Source organism: Nesoenas mayeri, assembly GCF_963082525.1.
Source record: "Nesoenas mayeri genome assembly, chromosome: 11".
Classification (NCBI taxonomy): Eukaryota; Metazoa; Chordata; class Aves; order Columbiformes; family Columbidae; genus Nesoenas; species Nesoenas mayeri.
Genome location: NC_137563.1, coordinates 13,220,678 through 13,233,960, shown reverse-complemented (window position 1 = coordinate 13,233,960; position 13,283 = coordinate 13,220,678). Strand labels below are relative to the sequence as shown.

Here is a 13,283-nt window from a genome sequence, read left to right as displayed (position 1 = left end):
TCCGCCCGCTCCGGCTCTTCCGGCACCGCCCCCGTCACGTGACACGGGCGGTGGCGTCAGGGTTCCCCGGGCGATCTGCGGTGACGTCACGGGCGTGTCCAGAGGGGCGCGATGGAGGCGGCGGTGAGCGCGCGCCAGGCGGGCCGGGGCGGCGGGGAGAGCGGAGCGGGGGGGAACGGAACGAGGGGCAGCGGAGCGGATCGGGGGGGAGCGGATCGGGGGGGAGCGGAGCGGGGAGCGCGGAACGGGGAGCGGCTGCCGGGGCCGGACCCTGAACCACGGGGGGCCGGAGGCGGTGGGTCCCGTCCCAGGGGCGTGTCCCGAGCCCGTCCCCGGGGCAGCTGCCCCTGGGCGTCAGGGCCGTGTCCGCCCCCCCTGGTCTGCGTGTCCCAGCCGGTGTCCGTCACAGGTGACAGCGGAGCAGCTGCGGGCTCGGGGCAACGCGCTGTTCCAGGCGGGGGACCACGCCGCGGCCATCGCTGCCTACACGGAGGCGCTGGGGCTGTGCGACAGCGGGCCGGAGCGGGCCGTGCTGCACCGGAACCGGGCGGCCTGCCACCTGCGGCTGGTGAGCGCGGGGACAGCGCGGCGTCACCGGGAACCGGCCCGGCCGGGTGCGCTGCCGGGACCTGCCCAGCCCGGCCGCCTCCGCCTGCTCCGCGCCTGCGCTGGGCGGCCCCGCCGGTCCTCGGGCAGGAGCTGCCGGGCGTTCTCCCCACTCCCCTTTCCCCTGCCCTGCCCGCCGTGCCGTCCCCTGTCCCCGCGGCTGTGCTGACCCTGTCCGGGCTGTGTGTGCTCTGGGGCTGTTCCCAGGCCAGTCACAGCGTCCCTGGGTTCCCACCCTGGAGCTGTCTCTGAGGTGGGGGGCACACAGGAGCTGCAGGGGCTCGGGTGGGTCAGGAGCACTCGAGAAGCATCAGAGGGCCCAGGGCTCCTCGGGGAAGGACGGGATGTCCCCTGCACTGGCTCGCTGTCCTCGGTGACGCCGTTCCCCCCTCACACCCCATGTCCATCCCTGCGGGTGTGCTGAGCGAGGTCTGTGCGGGCAGCATGTCAGGTGCTTCCCTTCGTTGCCTCTCTTTGCAGGAGGACTACGCCAAGGCAGAGGCTGATGCATCTAAAGGTCAGTGGTGGCTGGCGGGGGACCGGGCTCTGTGCTGCCCATCCGGGCAGACTGGAGCAGCCGGGGCTTTGCTCACCCGCAGCCATTGAAGCCGACGGCCGGGACGTGAAGGCGCTGTTCCGCCGCAGCCAGGCGCTGCAGAAGCTGGGCCGCCTGGACCAGGCTGTCAGTGACCTGCAGCGCTGTGTGAGCCTGGAGCCCAAGAACAAGGCCTTCCAGGAGGCTCTGCATGCCCTGGGCAGCAGCATGCACGAGAAGGTGAGCAGGGAATGGCGCAGGGGCTGCTGTGACCCCCTGTGCTGGGCTGAGTGGGGTGGTGAGGGTTGAGCTGCTCGTTCTGCTCTGTCCCAGATGAAGACCATGTCCTGCACAGACTCAAAGGTGGAGCAGATGTTCCAGATCTTGCTGGATCCTGAAGAAAAGGATGAGGACAAGAAGCAAAAGGTTTGAGCTCTGGGGAGCGGAGGGTGTTGCAGCTTGGCTGGAAGGCAGGGAGGGCAGAACAGTGTTCCAAGGTCAGGGCTGCTGGCTGAACAGGGCTGCCCAGGGTGTCCTGCCAGCAGAACGTGCTCTCCAAAGGTTGGGGGCAGAGGTGGGTGCCTGCGGCTGCACTAGCTGCCCAGCCGGCACCTGCTGGGACATTCTCTGCACACAGTGGGCAGGTGACTCAGATGTCACTCTTCTTTCCCAGGCTGTGCAGAACCTGATTGTCCTGGCACGAGAGGAGCCTGGAGCAGAGAAAATCTTCCAGAGCGATGGTGTGCGGCTGCTGACACAGCTGCTCGACACGGCCAAAGCCGACCTGATGCTGGCGGCCCTGCGCACCCTGGTGGGACTGTGCTCCGGGCACCGCTCCCGGGTAGGTCCTGCAATAGCGCAGCTCTCCCAGCTGGCCCAGGGCGAATCAGTGTTGGGGACACTGAAGCATGTTGGGCAGGGGAGCATTGCTGGCCTCTGCCTGTGGCCGCTGCAGCCCTACTGAGGAGAGCAGCTCTGAGCTGTCACCTGCCAGGCCTGAGCTTGTGAGAGCCTGGTTTCGACAGGGAACTGTCCTGATAAGGTTCTGGGAAGCAGCATGGCTTCCCTGGAGTCTCCAGCAGACAGCTGTACTTGTACCCGCAGACCATGGCTGTCCTGGCGGAGCTGGGAGCCCCTCGTCTCTCAGCAGTGCTCGGAGTGGAGCACGAGCAGGTTTCCCTGTCTGCCTGCAACCTTCTGCACGTGATGTTCGACTCCCTGAAGGAGGGACTGCAGAAGGAATTCCGTGGCAAGGAGGATGCGGTGGTGCTGGGTGAGTGCCCGCTGCCCTGGCTGCTGTGGGGTGGAGAGGGTGCCCTGGGAAGGCCCCGAGCTGCAGCCAGTTCCTCTCCCCCTGACCCTGGTCACTGCTCCTGCTGCAGAGCTGGGGCTCAGCCCAGGGTTCACACAAAGTTGAGCTGGAAAGCAGGAGCCCCTGGTCATGGCAGCATCTCCTGCCAGCCCTACCACGGTGGAGGTGAGGCCCATGGCAGCCACTGACTGCTGGGCACTATCTCTTCTGCAAGATTCCTCCAAGGATCTGAAACTGCTGATCAAGCACCTTCTGGAGCTGCTGGTGCTGGAAGGGGCCTCTGCGCACGGCCGTGACAACGCCATCAACCTGCTCATCAAGGTGGTGCCTAGGAAGTCACCAAAGGAGACCAACAACAGCCTGAGCCTCTGGGTGATCGACCAGGGTGAGTGGAGCAGACAGCAGTGTCTGCCAGGGCACCGCACCCTCTGCCCTGGGCTGCCACGTGCCTCAGCGCCGCCCGGGCCCCTCCTGCGCTCCTCACCGCATCTCTGCATCTTGCCAGGCCTGAAGAAGATCCTGGAGGTGGGCAGTTCGGTATGCGGCACCCCGGGCAGCCTGCCTGTGACGGAGAACAGCCGGATGAGCGCCTCGGTCCTGCTGAGCAAGCTTTACGATGACCTGAAATGCGATGCTGAGAGGGAGAACTTCCACCGCTTGTGCGAGGACTACGTGAGGTGAGCCCAGCATTTCTGGGGCAGAGGAGGGTGAGTCTCATATAGAAAGCAGCAGCCCCCCCGTCCCCAGGCCTTTTTGCTCTTAGTGGTGGTAGCAGATGGCAGCCCTGCTGTGCCAGGGGCAGGGGGCAGGGCTGCATGTGGCTGCAGGCGAAGGATGGGATTGGCCTGATCCTGTCTCCCCCCACAGGAGCTGGTTCGAGGGGCAGGAGCTGGCTGGCAAGCTGCGGGCCATCCAGACCGCGTCGTGCCTGCTGCAGGGCCCCGTGGAGGCCGGGAACCGTGTGCTGGAGCTGGAGGGGATCATGGACAGTGTGCTGTCCCTCTGCGCCTCCGTCCGCGAGGCTCACCAGCTGGTGGCGGTGGAGGCGCTGATCCATGCTGCCGACAAGGCCAAGCGCGCATCCTTCATCACCGCCAATGGCGTCAGCCTGCTCAAGGAGATCTACAAGCACAGTGAGAGGGACAGCATCCGCATCCGGGCGCTGGTGGTGAGCGCAGTGAGACGGGAGGAACAGCTGCAGCGATCCCGCGGGTCTGCAGCCGTGTCCCCTCCCTGCCGGGGGCTCAGAAACACATCGGGGTGACTGTGGCTGTTCCTGCCCCAACGCTCTGCTCTGGCTGCAGGGACTCTGCAAGCTGGGATCCGCTGGAGGCACCGACTTCAGCATGAAGCAGTTTGCCGAGGGCTCCACCATGAAGTTGGCCAAGCAGTGCCGCAAGTGAGCGCTGCTGGGGCAGGGGGTGCCAGGCCAGGTGTCCCCAGCCTCGGCTGACGAGTCTCTCTCCCAGGTGGCTCTGCAATGAGACGATTGACACAGGGACACGGCGCTGGGCGGTGGAGGGCCTGGCCTACCTCACCTTCGATGCAGACGTCAAGGAGGAGTTTGTGGAGGATAAGGCGGCAATGGAGGCCATGTTCCACCTGGCCAAGGTGCATACTGGGTGAGGGCCCTGGGTGGGAGTGCCCTGGCATAGTGGAGATGTGCTGGGGACTGTGTGGCTCTCATGGTGTGGGGGTGTGTGCAGGGCCACATGGTACTGGGGGCGCTTGAGCCGCGGGTGTGACAGGCGCCTGCTGTTGCCACAGTCGGAGGACAGGAGTGTGCTCTATGCTGTCGCCTCCACGCTGGTGAACTGCACCAACAGCTACGACCACGAGGAGCCGGATCCCCAGATGCTGGAGCTGGCCAAGTACGCCAAGCAGCACATCCCGGAGCAGCACCCCAAGGTGAGCAGCACCCCAAGGTGAGCAGGGCATGGCCCCGGGGTCCTGAGTGGGGTGTCCTTGGGGCCCTTGGGTGAGGTCACGGACCTCCTGGGATGGCAGCAGGCGGCAGGGTGGGTGCCAGGCAGTGACCCCACATCTGGGACAGGACAAGCCGGACTTTGTGAGACGCCGGGTGCGGAAGCTGCTGACGGCTGGTGTGGTGTCGGCTCTGGCCTGCATGGTGAAGAGCGAGAACCCGGCGCTCACCAGCTCCTGCCGGGAGCTGATCTCCAGGTACAGTGTGCAGTGGGTGGCGGAGGAGGCTGCTGGTGTCCTGCTGGCAAATTCGCATGCCTGTGCTGAATGCCAGCTCCTGGGAGCAGAATGGAGGTGTCCGGGAGTCTGGCACAGCCTGGGCCCTCTGCAGGGGTCTGTTGGGAGCCCCTGCAGCGGGTACCCGACTGCAGCTGCTCTGCTTTTGTCCCCAGGGTGTTCCTGGCGCTGGTGGAGGAGGCGGAGGACCGGGGTGGTGTGGTTGCACAGGGAGGAGGCAAGGTGAGGGAACGGTCCCCACTGTGCTGCTGGCCTGCACCATGCCGGGGGCTCTGGGGAGGTCTGGTGCTCTAGGGTGGCCGCAGTTTGGCTGGGGACCCCCATGCCTCCCTCGTACACGAGACATGAGGACGCTGGGGCTGCTGTGAGCTGGCTGCTGTGTCTCCGCAGGCGCTCATCCCACTGTCCCTGGAGGGCACCGAGGTGGGGCAGACCAAGGCGGCTCAGGCCCTGGCAAAGATCACTATCACCTCCAACCCAGAGATGGCGTTCCCCGGAGAGCGGGTGAGGGTCGCACTGTGGGCAGGGGTCTGGGTCTGCTGTGCGGGGGCCCTGTGGGTGGTCAGGGCTGTGCAGGGCCTCGCGTGGGAGCAGCAGTGGGGACGAGGCCACAGCCCGGACTCACCACCCTGTGTGTGCACGGGCTGCTGCAGCCAAGCATGTGTCTGTGCTGCGGGGGTGTCGGGCCGCAGGTCCCACCTCAGGGTCCCAGCCCTGCCCTGCTGTCCCCACAGATCTACGAGGTGGTCCGGCCCCTGGTCAGCCTTCTGCACCTGCAGCGCACGGGCCTGGAGAACTTCGAAGGGCTCATGGCGTTAACTAACCTAGCCGGCATCAGCGAGAGGCTGCGGTAGGTGGGGGGTCAGGGCAGAGCTGGAAGGGGCAGAGGACCCTGTCCCTGTTGGGCCTGGGGACATGCTGCCCTGGGCAGGCAGCATTCACATGTGTCTCCCTGCAGGCAGAAGATCCTGAAGGAGAAGGCAGTGCCCATGATCGAGGGCTACATGTTTGAGGAGCATGAGCTGATCCGGCTGGCTGCCACCGAGTGCATGTGCAACATGGCCATGAGCAAGGAGGTGAGGGCTGGGTTGAGGGGCTGAGGGTCTGCGCTGCGGTCCTGGTCCCTTGGACCCCACTGCCCCACGCTCCCCTGCACCCCCCTTGCTCCTCCACAGGTGCAGGAGCTGTTCCTGGCCGAGGGCAGTGACCGGCTGAAGCTGATGGTGCTGTACAGCGGGGAGGAGGACGAGAAGCTGCGGCGGGCAGCCTCGGGGACCCTGGCCATGCTGACCGCCCTGCATCCCCCCATCTGCAAGCGGATCCCCCAGGTGGTGAGTGCCCAGCAGTGGGGTGGGGGCAGCCAGGAGCCTTCCCCTGTCCTATATTCCCTCCCACTGGTGTCCTGGAGCCGTGTCCTGGTGCTGGCACTAGGGCAGGGGCTGTGGGGAGGGGTGGGGCACGGTGGGCCGGCCCCCTGTGGTGGGGGGCAGTGCTGAGCACAGCCCCCCTCCCCCACAGACGGTGCACTGGCTGGAGATCCTGCAGGCGCTGCTGCTGAGCCCCAGCGCCGAGCTACAGCACCGTGGGGCTGTGGTGGTGATGAACATGGTGACAGCCGAGCGGGAGCTGGCAGAGCAGCTCATGGCCAGCGAGATGCTGGAGATCCTGTCGGTGCTGGCCAAGGACAAGGACAAGCCGCAGGTGGCCCGGGCAGCACAGGAGAGCCTGGCGCAGGCCGTGGCATACGGGCTGATCAAACCCGGCCCCGGGCAGGGTTGAGGCCCCGGCCGGATTGTGCACACGCTGCTGGGGCTGCGCTCACTCGCTGCTCAGGGGCGGTCCTGCTGCCCCCGGGGGCTGTCCCGGGGCTGGGACCACGGCTGCTGCGCTCGGCGGCACCTGCCGGTGCCGGGGACGAGGGGGAGGACGGGGCTCACCGCTGCTCTGCACCGTCTGCCTTAACTGGGGGGCCGGCCCGGGGCCTGCGCGGCTGCGCCCGGTCCGGCGGCGGGTCCGCCCGGTGACACCGCACTAAAGCTGCTCTTGGACCACGGCCCGGCCTCTGTCCGTCATTCCGCCTGTCCGTCCTTCCTTCGGTCCGTCTGCCATTCGGTCCGTCCGCCGGGCCCCGCCCCCAGCCCAGCCCCGCCCCGCCATGGCGGTCCCGCGCCGCTCGTGGCTCGTGTTCGGCTTCAGCCCCGAGGAGGCGGCGGGGGAACCGGAGCTGGGGCCGGGCCCGCGGCGGCTGGAGTCGGGCCCCGAGGGCATCCGCCGCGTGTGGCCCGCCTGGAGCTATGTGGTCGTGGAGACCGGTGAGCAGAGCCCCGGGTAGCCGGTGCCCCGCGTTCCTTCTGCTTCCGAGGTGCCGGTGCCCGGTTCCCCGTTCCCCCCCGCGCTTCCGCGGGACGGCGGCCCCCATTCCCCTGCCCCGCGGCGCCGGTCCCTTCGGTCTGTCGTGCTCGCCCCGGGCTCCCGGGATGGAGACCCGCGCCCTCCGCGTGCCGGTTCCCGCGGGGCGTCCCCGCTCCCCCCTGCCGCTGCCGGTTCCCCCCTCACTCCCGGTCCGCTACGGCAGGCGCAGGGCTGGAGCTGCGGAGCGCGGGGCTGCGGCGGGCGCTGCCGGGCTGGGCCGAGGCGCTGCCCTCGGAGACGCACCTGGTGCTGCGGGGCCCTGCGGGGGCCCGGGCGTGGCCGCGGGCGGCGGCGCTGCGGGGCGAGCTCGGGGTCGCGCCCGCCTGGAGCCGGGATCCGCCGCCGGGGAGCCCGGAGCCCCGGGACCCGCTGCCGCTGCTGCCCGGCGGCTTCGTCACCCCGCGGCCGCCGTTCTTCAGCGCGCTGCCCGCGGGGCTGCGGGCCCGGCGGCTGGTCCTGGGCTGCGAGCACGTCCTGGTGCTGGGCGCTGCCGGGGAGATCTTCACCTGGGGCGGCGGCAGGTGAGCCCGGGGAGCGGGGAGGGCTGCGGGGGGTGCAGAAGTGTGGAAGGGGTGCGGGGAGATGATGAGGTGTGTATGGAGGGAATGTGGGGGGCATAAGGGGCACAGAGGAGCTGCAGTGCGTAGGTGTGGGGAGAATGGGGAGGTGATGCAGGGATGAATGCTGAAAGTGTGAGGGGTGCAGGGAGAGTGATGGGGGGTGCAAAAGGGGCAGTGGGAGGTTGTGGAGATGCAGGAGGGACTGCAGGGGGTGCAGGTGAGAGGATGTTGGGGTGGGGGCCCACCTCAGGGTCTGAGTCCCCGCAAGGCAGGTAAAATAATGTAATGAAGTGATTACACGATCAGTAAACTAATTGACTAGTAAAGACACCACTTATTACTTCATGATCCTGTTGTTCTTCATGGTGTTGCATATAATTACTGAGCTACAATTAATAACTTTTAAGTAATCTTAATCACATACAACTGCTGTTGACTTACAGCCCTTTCTCCTTCCCCTCTGCTCTCCTGCACTGCCTGGGGTTAGGGTACATGTCTGTCCCTCCTTCCCTGTCCGTGGTACGAGGGATGGGGGCGGAGGGGGGCACAGGTGCTCGGGGAAGGGTTTAGGGTGCAGCTGGGACAGAGGTACTGGGGTGCAAGCTCCTCTCCCCCTACCCTCCCATGTCACTTGCCGTTAGTCTGTCCCCCTTGGCTCGGCTCCTGCCTCACATCTTCAAGTGCAGTGAAGGGGCTGGTGCTGTCCTCAGTGCTGTTCCCTACAGGTCCCAATTTTGCTAACTGTACCCAAATTTGGCATTTCTCACACTATCACTAAGCAATCTCAACCTTGTACATCACTGCTGATGTCGCTGCCCCCCTGTTACTCAGAGTCCCCACAGTGCTGGCGCAGCTGCCGTTTGCTGGAGCTGGGTCCCCCTGAGCGCTGGCATGGGCAGCCCAGCCTGCGGCTTCTCCCGGGCACTGGCCCCACGGTGCTCCCTGCCCCGCTGTGCCCCCCGGCCTGCACTCCCTGCCCCGCTGTGCCCCCCGGCCTGCACTCCCCGTCCCGCTGTGCCCCCCTCACTTGCCCCTTGGGCAGGTCTTTCTCCTCCAGGGGTGCCAGGGCCGTGGCTCCTCTGGCTCGTGGCTCGATCAGCATGGCCTCTGAGGACACCGGCCTTCCTGTGTGACCCTGTGGTCCCTCCAGGCTTTCTCTGCTGCAGTTCACAGGATGCCTGGGCAGGTGCCCCCCACATTACCCGGGACTGCATGGGCAGGATGATGAGGACGGATTGTCCTCACAGCCATCGACACAACCGCAGCGTGCGGCATCACCTGTAGTGCAGCCATAGGTTTGGGGACTCTTGTAAAGCCACCGCACCAGTGGTGCACAAACACCAGTTCACTTGCCATCCCCACTTAAAAGGTTTTTATTCTCTGATGCACTCGCTAGGCGACGTGCGGTTGGGCACTGTCGTGGAGCAGGATCAGGCCCTTTCTACTGGCCGATGCCGCAGGCGTTGTGGTTTTTGGTGCATCCCATTGATTTGCTGAACGCACGTCTCAGATGTGACGGTCTCACTGGGGCTCAGAAAGCTGCAGTGGATCAGAGCGGCAGCAGAGCAGCAAACAGCGACCGTGACCTTTTTCTGGTGCAAGTTTGGCTTTGGGAAGCGCTTTGGATGTTCTTCTGGTCCAACCACAGAGCTGGTCATCGCCGGTTGTCATATAAAATCCACTGCTTGTCACACATCACAATCAGATCTAGAAATGGTTTGTTGTTGTTGCGTAGAGTAAGAGAAGATGACATTTCAGAATTACAATTTTTTGGCTTTTCGGTCAGCTCACGAGGCACTCACTGAGCTTTTTTGCCTTCCCAATGTACTTCAAATGCCGAACGACTGTCAAATGGTCCACATCAAGTTCTTCGGCAACTTCTCCTGTAGTTGTAAGAGGATCAGTTCGATGGTCATTCTTGGTTGGTCGTTGTCACCATGATCCCCATCATCAAGGTTCTTGTCTCCTTTGCTGTGCGTCCGTGAGCGGTTCCTGCACCAAATGCGCTGCTGATGTTGCGAGTTGTCTCTACTGCTCTACAACTCATTTTGAATAAGAAAATAACTCGATTTTGCTTTTTTGTCTAACATCATTTCCATAGTCTAAAATATCAAATAAACAGCAAGTAATAAGTCAGTAGCAAAAAAACCCATAAAGCAAGAAAAGCATGTTCAAATGATGCACACAGGACCACATTTATTTAAGAATGTATTCCAAATCAAATGGCACATTCCAACAATGCAAGAACTGCAATTACTTTTGCACCAAGCTAATATTTTACCTTGACAGCCCCTTCCAACTCTTTCTGCTTTTACAGCAACTCTGACAGTTAATTCCAGTGTGCGTGGTGTTCCACATGCTCCCTGCCACCCCCAGTCCGTAACTGGGCTCTCAGGAGTCCGGTCTGTGTTGAGTGGCTGCTGCTGCTGAATTACAAATGTGTGCTGGGCACGCGGCCACCGAGCCCCTGCTGGCCCCCCACCCCTGGCACTGGGGTGCAGGTTCACCCTTCTCCCCACCCCCATCGCTGTGTCCCCTTGCAGCTCCTGGCTTTGGGACACAGCCCTGGTAGGGGGTCCTGGGTCAGCAGCAGTGCAGGCAGGAGGGGCTCCTTCAGGACTGGGGGCTCACAGCAGGGGGGGGCTGTGGGTCTTGGAGGGCAGCGGGTGCAGGAGGTGTCTGTCTGTCTGTCTGTCTGTGTGTCCCCGCAGGCATGGGCAGCTCGGCCATGGGACACTGGAGTCGGAGCCGCAGCCACGGCTGCTGGAGGCGCTGGCCGGCGTGGCCATGCGGGCGGTGGCGGCTGGCGGGTGGCATTCGGCCAGCGTTAGCGGTGAGGGGCCGTGTGGGGCATTTGGGATGGCCATTGGCAGCGCACGGCCCGGGCAGGACCAGGACCCGCTGCTGCGTTTGTCCCACATCCCCAGGGAGCCCGGTGCATGGGGCTGTGCCCTATGCGGTGGGTGCTGGTGCACCCGGCTGCTGCCACCTGTGGGGGTTCAGGGCTGAGCTCCATTCTAGGGCTACCCCTGATGTGTCCCCCACCCCACAGAGGCTGGAGACCTCTATGTGTGGGGCTGGAACGAGTCGGGGCAGCTGGCACTGCCCTCCAAGGCGCTGGCAGAGGAGCGGGCACAGGACGAGGCTGCGGGTACAGGTGAGGGTGCTGCTGCCAGGCTGGGGCCGCAGATGGTGCCCGGTCTCCGCACGGCTGCTGTCAGCGCCATCAGCTTGGTGTGGGGCTGGGGAGGTCATGCCTGGGGCCCTGGTCACTGCCAGGAGCTGAGGGTCAGCTTGTCCCCAGGGGACACTGAGGTGACAGCCCGCCAGGAGCAGCCGGCAGCCGAGGACACCGCGTTCATCTCCATCCAGGCGTTCCCGGCACTGCTGGACCTGCCACAGGAGCTGGAGGTCAGCGCGGTCAGCTGCGGGTCCCGGCACACGGCTGCGCTCACACGTGAGTCCCGGGGACCCGCAGCTCTGGCTCTCGGTGCTGTGCAGGGTCAGCAGGGGCCAATGGGGCGGGGGGCAGTGGGGACAGTCCCTGCCGGTGGCACAGCCGCTGCTGACGTGCTGTTTGCCGTTGCAGGGGACGGGCAGCTCTACACCTGGGGCTGGGGTAAGTGCTGCTGTGGCTCTGGGACGGTACAACACCACCAGGACCAGCTCTTGTTTTCTGCTTTCTTACCCTTGGCTGCTGTTACCTGCACAGTGATTTAATTTCCCACTTGGAGGGTTTATAGCAGAACACTTCCACGGTTCCTGGCTGGAGCCGTTTGCATGGGGGTACACCTGCATTTCCTTCCCCCACCCTGCCCCGAACCCGGGGGCCCATCACCCTGCACAGGCCAGGGCCCCAGGGCTACATCATGGCACAACCGTGGTGTCTGCAGGGAAATACGGGCAGCTGGGACACGAGGACAAAGCCAGCTCTGACCAGCCGCGCCGTGTGGAGGCCCTGGTGGCTGCAGGGCTGCGCGTGGAGGAGGTGACATGTGGCCCCTGGGCCACCTACGTCTGCGTGCTGGAGCCCTGAGCTCCTCGCAGCCCCCCCGGCTGCCTGTACCAAGGGGACATGGACCAACCCCCACCGGCTGCCACTGGGGACACGGACCAGCCCTGCTCCTGCCCATCTGCCAGAACCCGGTCAGGGGCCGCAGGCCCAGGGCCTGGCCTGGTGGGGCTCAGCCCACGCTGGATGGAGCTCAGAGGCTGGGGCTGGTGCCTGACCCGGCCTGTGCTGCAGCTATACAAGTGCTGAAAACACGAAAAGAGGGACTAAAGAAATGTATTAAATCTACTTTTCTGTAACAGCTGCTGTGGTGCTTTGTGTTGTGTACAAAGCATGTTCCAAGCCAGGTCTGGTTTAAATCCCTCCCTGATCCTCCTCTTCCCCTCAAGCCCCACAGCCACACCAACAGCAGTAACTACACATACATCTTTTATTCCCATCAACAGTATATACAGAGTTACAGAGCAAGGGTACAAAAACCTGGAGAATAAATAACAGCAAATGGGGGTCTGTAGAGATAACAAGGTGCAAATTAGTTATGATCAGGGACAGACACAGACAAGAGCTTTGTTAACAAAAGTGCAAACAGCCAAAGGAAAGGGACCTGTGCAATATCCTCTGTACACCACTGTTCCAAATTGACAGCAACGCTGTGCCCAGCCTGGAGGACCTGGATCGCTACAAGTGGCACTTGGCCTCGCTGACGGCCAAGAAGGTGAGCGAGCGGCCGAGGGTCTCACCGGGGGTGGCACACGAGGTGCTCACTGGTTCCTAATGCTGCTCGTCACCTCCAAGAGAAAAGGCACTAAGAGTTTGTTGCAGCGAAGCAGCAAATCCTCCTCCTGATGGAGGAGCTGGGCCATGATCCAGAGAGCAGATTTGAGCTGGACATGGTCTATGAGTCTGAGGAACCTTTCTGCCTGTTGGCAGACAACATCGCTGCCCTGCAGACCCTGCTGCAGCAGGTACGTGGGCACATGGAGCCAGCGCTGCGGGGCTGTTGCTGCGTCCTGGCAGGTATTTGTATCGTGATATAAAGAGCAGCTGCTCAGTTCGCAGCCAGTTCCATTGAGGAGCTTCTGAGAGGAGATCTGGGGAGCCGAGGTGGTGGCTTTGCTGGGTGCTTCAGCCCCTACTGCGATGGTGGGTGCTGGTTCTTTCTGATTCTTGTGCCCCTGCGGGAGCTGCTGGTGGAGGGGCTGCCTGAGCTGCTGTGATGTGGGGGTTCACACTACTCTCTGCGGAGGACTACATGGAGACCCTGCTTGAGCTGCATGACGCTGAGGTGCAGATGATGAAGAACTACTACGAAACACAAAGATCTGTTTGAGGCCATGCTGAAGTGGGAGGAGAACTGGAGGCTGTTCCTGGAGCTGGAGGTACCATCCGGGCAGGAACCGCTCTGCTGGGCTTGGTGCTGGGTCACAAGGCACCGCACACCCTGCTCCCGCAGTGTGGTCGGAAGGACCCGGGCAGGGATGGACGCTACGTCTGGAGTGCCGGTGGGGTTTGGGACTGGTGCACTGCAGGGACAGGATCCTGCAGGCTCTGTGTCCTGTGGGTGTGTTGGGCTGTGGGCTGGGCTCGTGTGTTTGGTTCCTCCTGACCCCTCCTGTACCAGAGAAA

General features: G+C 64.0%; 2 protein-coding genes across 3 annotated transcripts; both read left to right on the top strand.

Annotated features, from left to right (window-relative positions):
• The first annotated feature begins 93 nt into the window (after nt 1–93).
• UNC45A (unc-45 myosin chaperone A) lies at nt 94–6,799 on the top strand. Of its 2 annotated transcripts, none has more exons than XM_080351361.1 (20): nt 94–123; nt 410–568; nt 1,087–1,123; nt 1,206–1,381; nt 1,475–1,567; nt 1,815–1,982; nt 2,246–2,414; nt 2,668–2,838; nt 2,959–3,130; nt 3,321–3,621; nt 3,758–3,852; nt 3,923–4,064; nt 4,221–4,361; nt 4,507–4,634; nt 4,829–4,895; nt 5,064–5,177; nt 5,408–5,523; nt 5,632–5,749; nt 5,849–6,004; nt 6,192–6,799. In XM_080351361.1, the coding sequence occupies exons 1-20, from the start codon at nt 112–114 to the stop codon at nt 6,450–6,452; spliced, it is 2,796 nt and encodes a 931-aa protein (XP_080207487.1). In that variant the 5' UTR covers nt 94–111; the 3' UTR covers nt 6,453–6,799. The 2 variants fall into 2 exon arrangements, with proteins under 2 accessions (XP_080207487.1, XP_080207486.1); XM_080351360.1 differs by having other exon boundaries at nt 2,198–2,414.
• Nucleotides 6,800–6,828: 29 nt separating this feature from the next.
• On the top strand, nt 6,829–11,916 carry RCCD1 (RCC1 domain containing 1; the record flags this gene model as incomplete). The annotated part of the gene is made up of 7 exons (XM_080350931.1): nt 6,829–6,985; nt 7,249–7,606; nt 10,357–10,478; nt 10,698–10,802; nt 10,950–11,102; nt 11,235–11,264; nt 11,539–11,916. 7 exons carry the CDS (start codon nt 6,829–6,831, stop codon nt 11,679–11,681), a joined length of 1,068 nt encoding a protein of 355 aa, XP_080207057.1. The 3' UTR covers nt 11,682–11,916.
• Nucleotides 11,917–13,283: the final 1,367 nt, after the last annotated feature.

Excerpts from the sequence above, each read along its gene's own strand:
- UNC45A (XM_080351360.1), top strand. Across the intron at positions 1,983-2,197 it reads GCTCCGGGCACCGCTCCCGG|CATGGCTTCCCTGGAGTCTC; the intron begins GTAGGTCCTGCA and ends TCTGGGAAGCAG. Across the intron at positions 5,750-5,848 it reads ACATGGCCATGAGCAAGGAG|GTGCAGGAGCTGTTCCTGGC; the intron begins GTGAGGGCTGGG and ends GCTCCTCCACAG.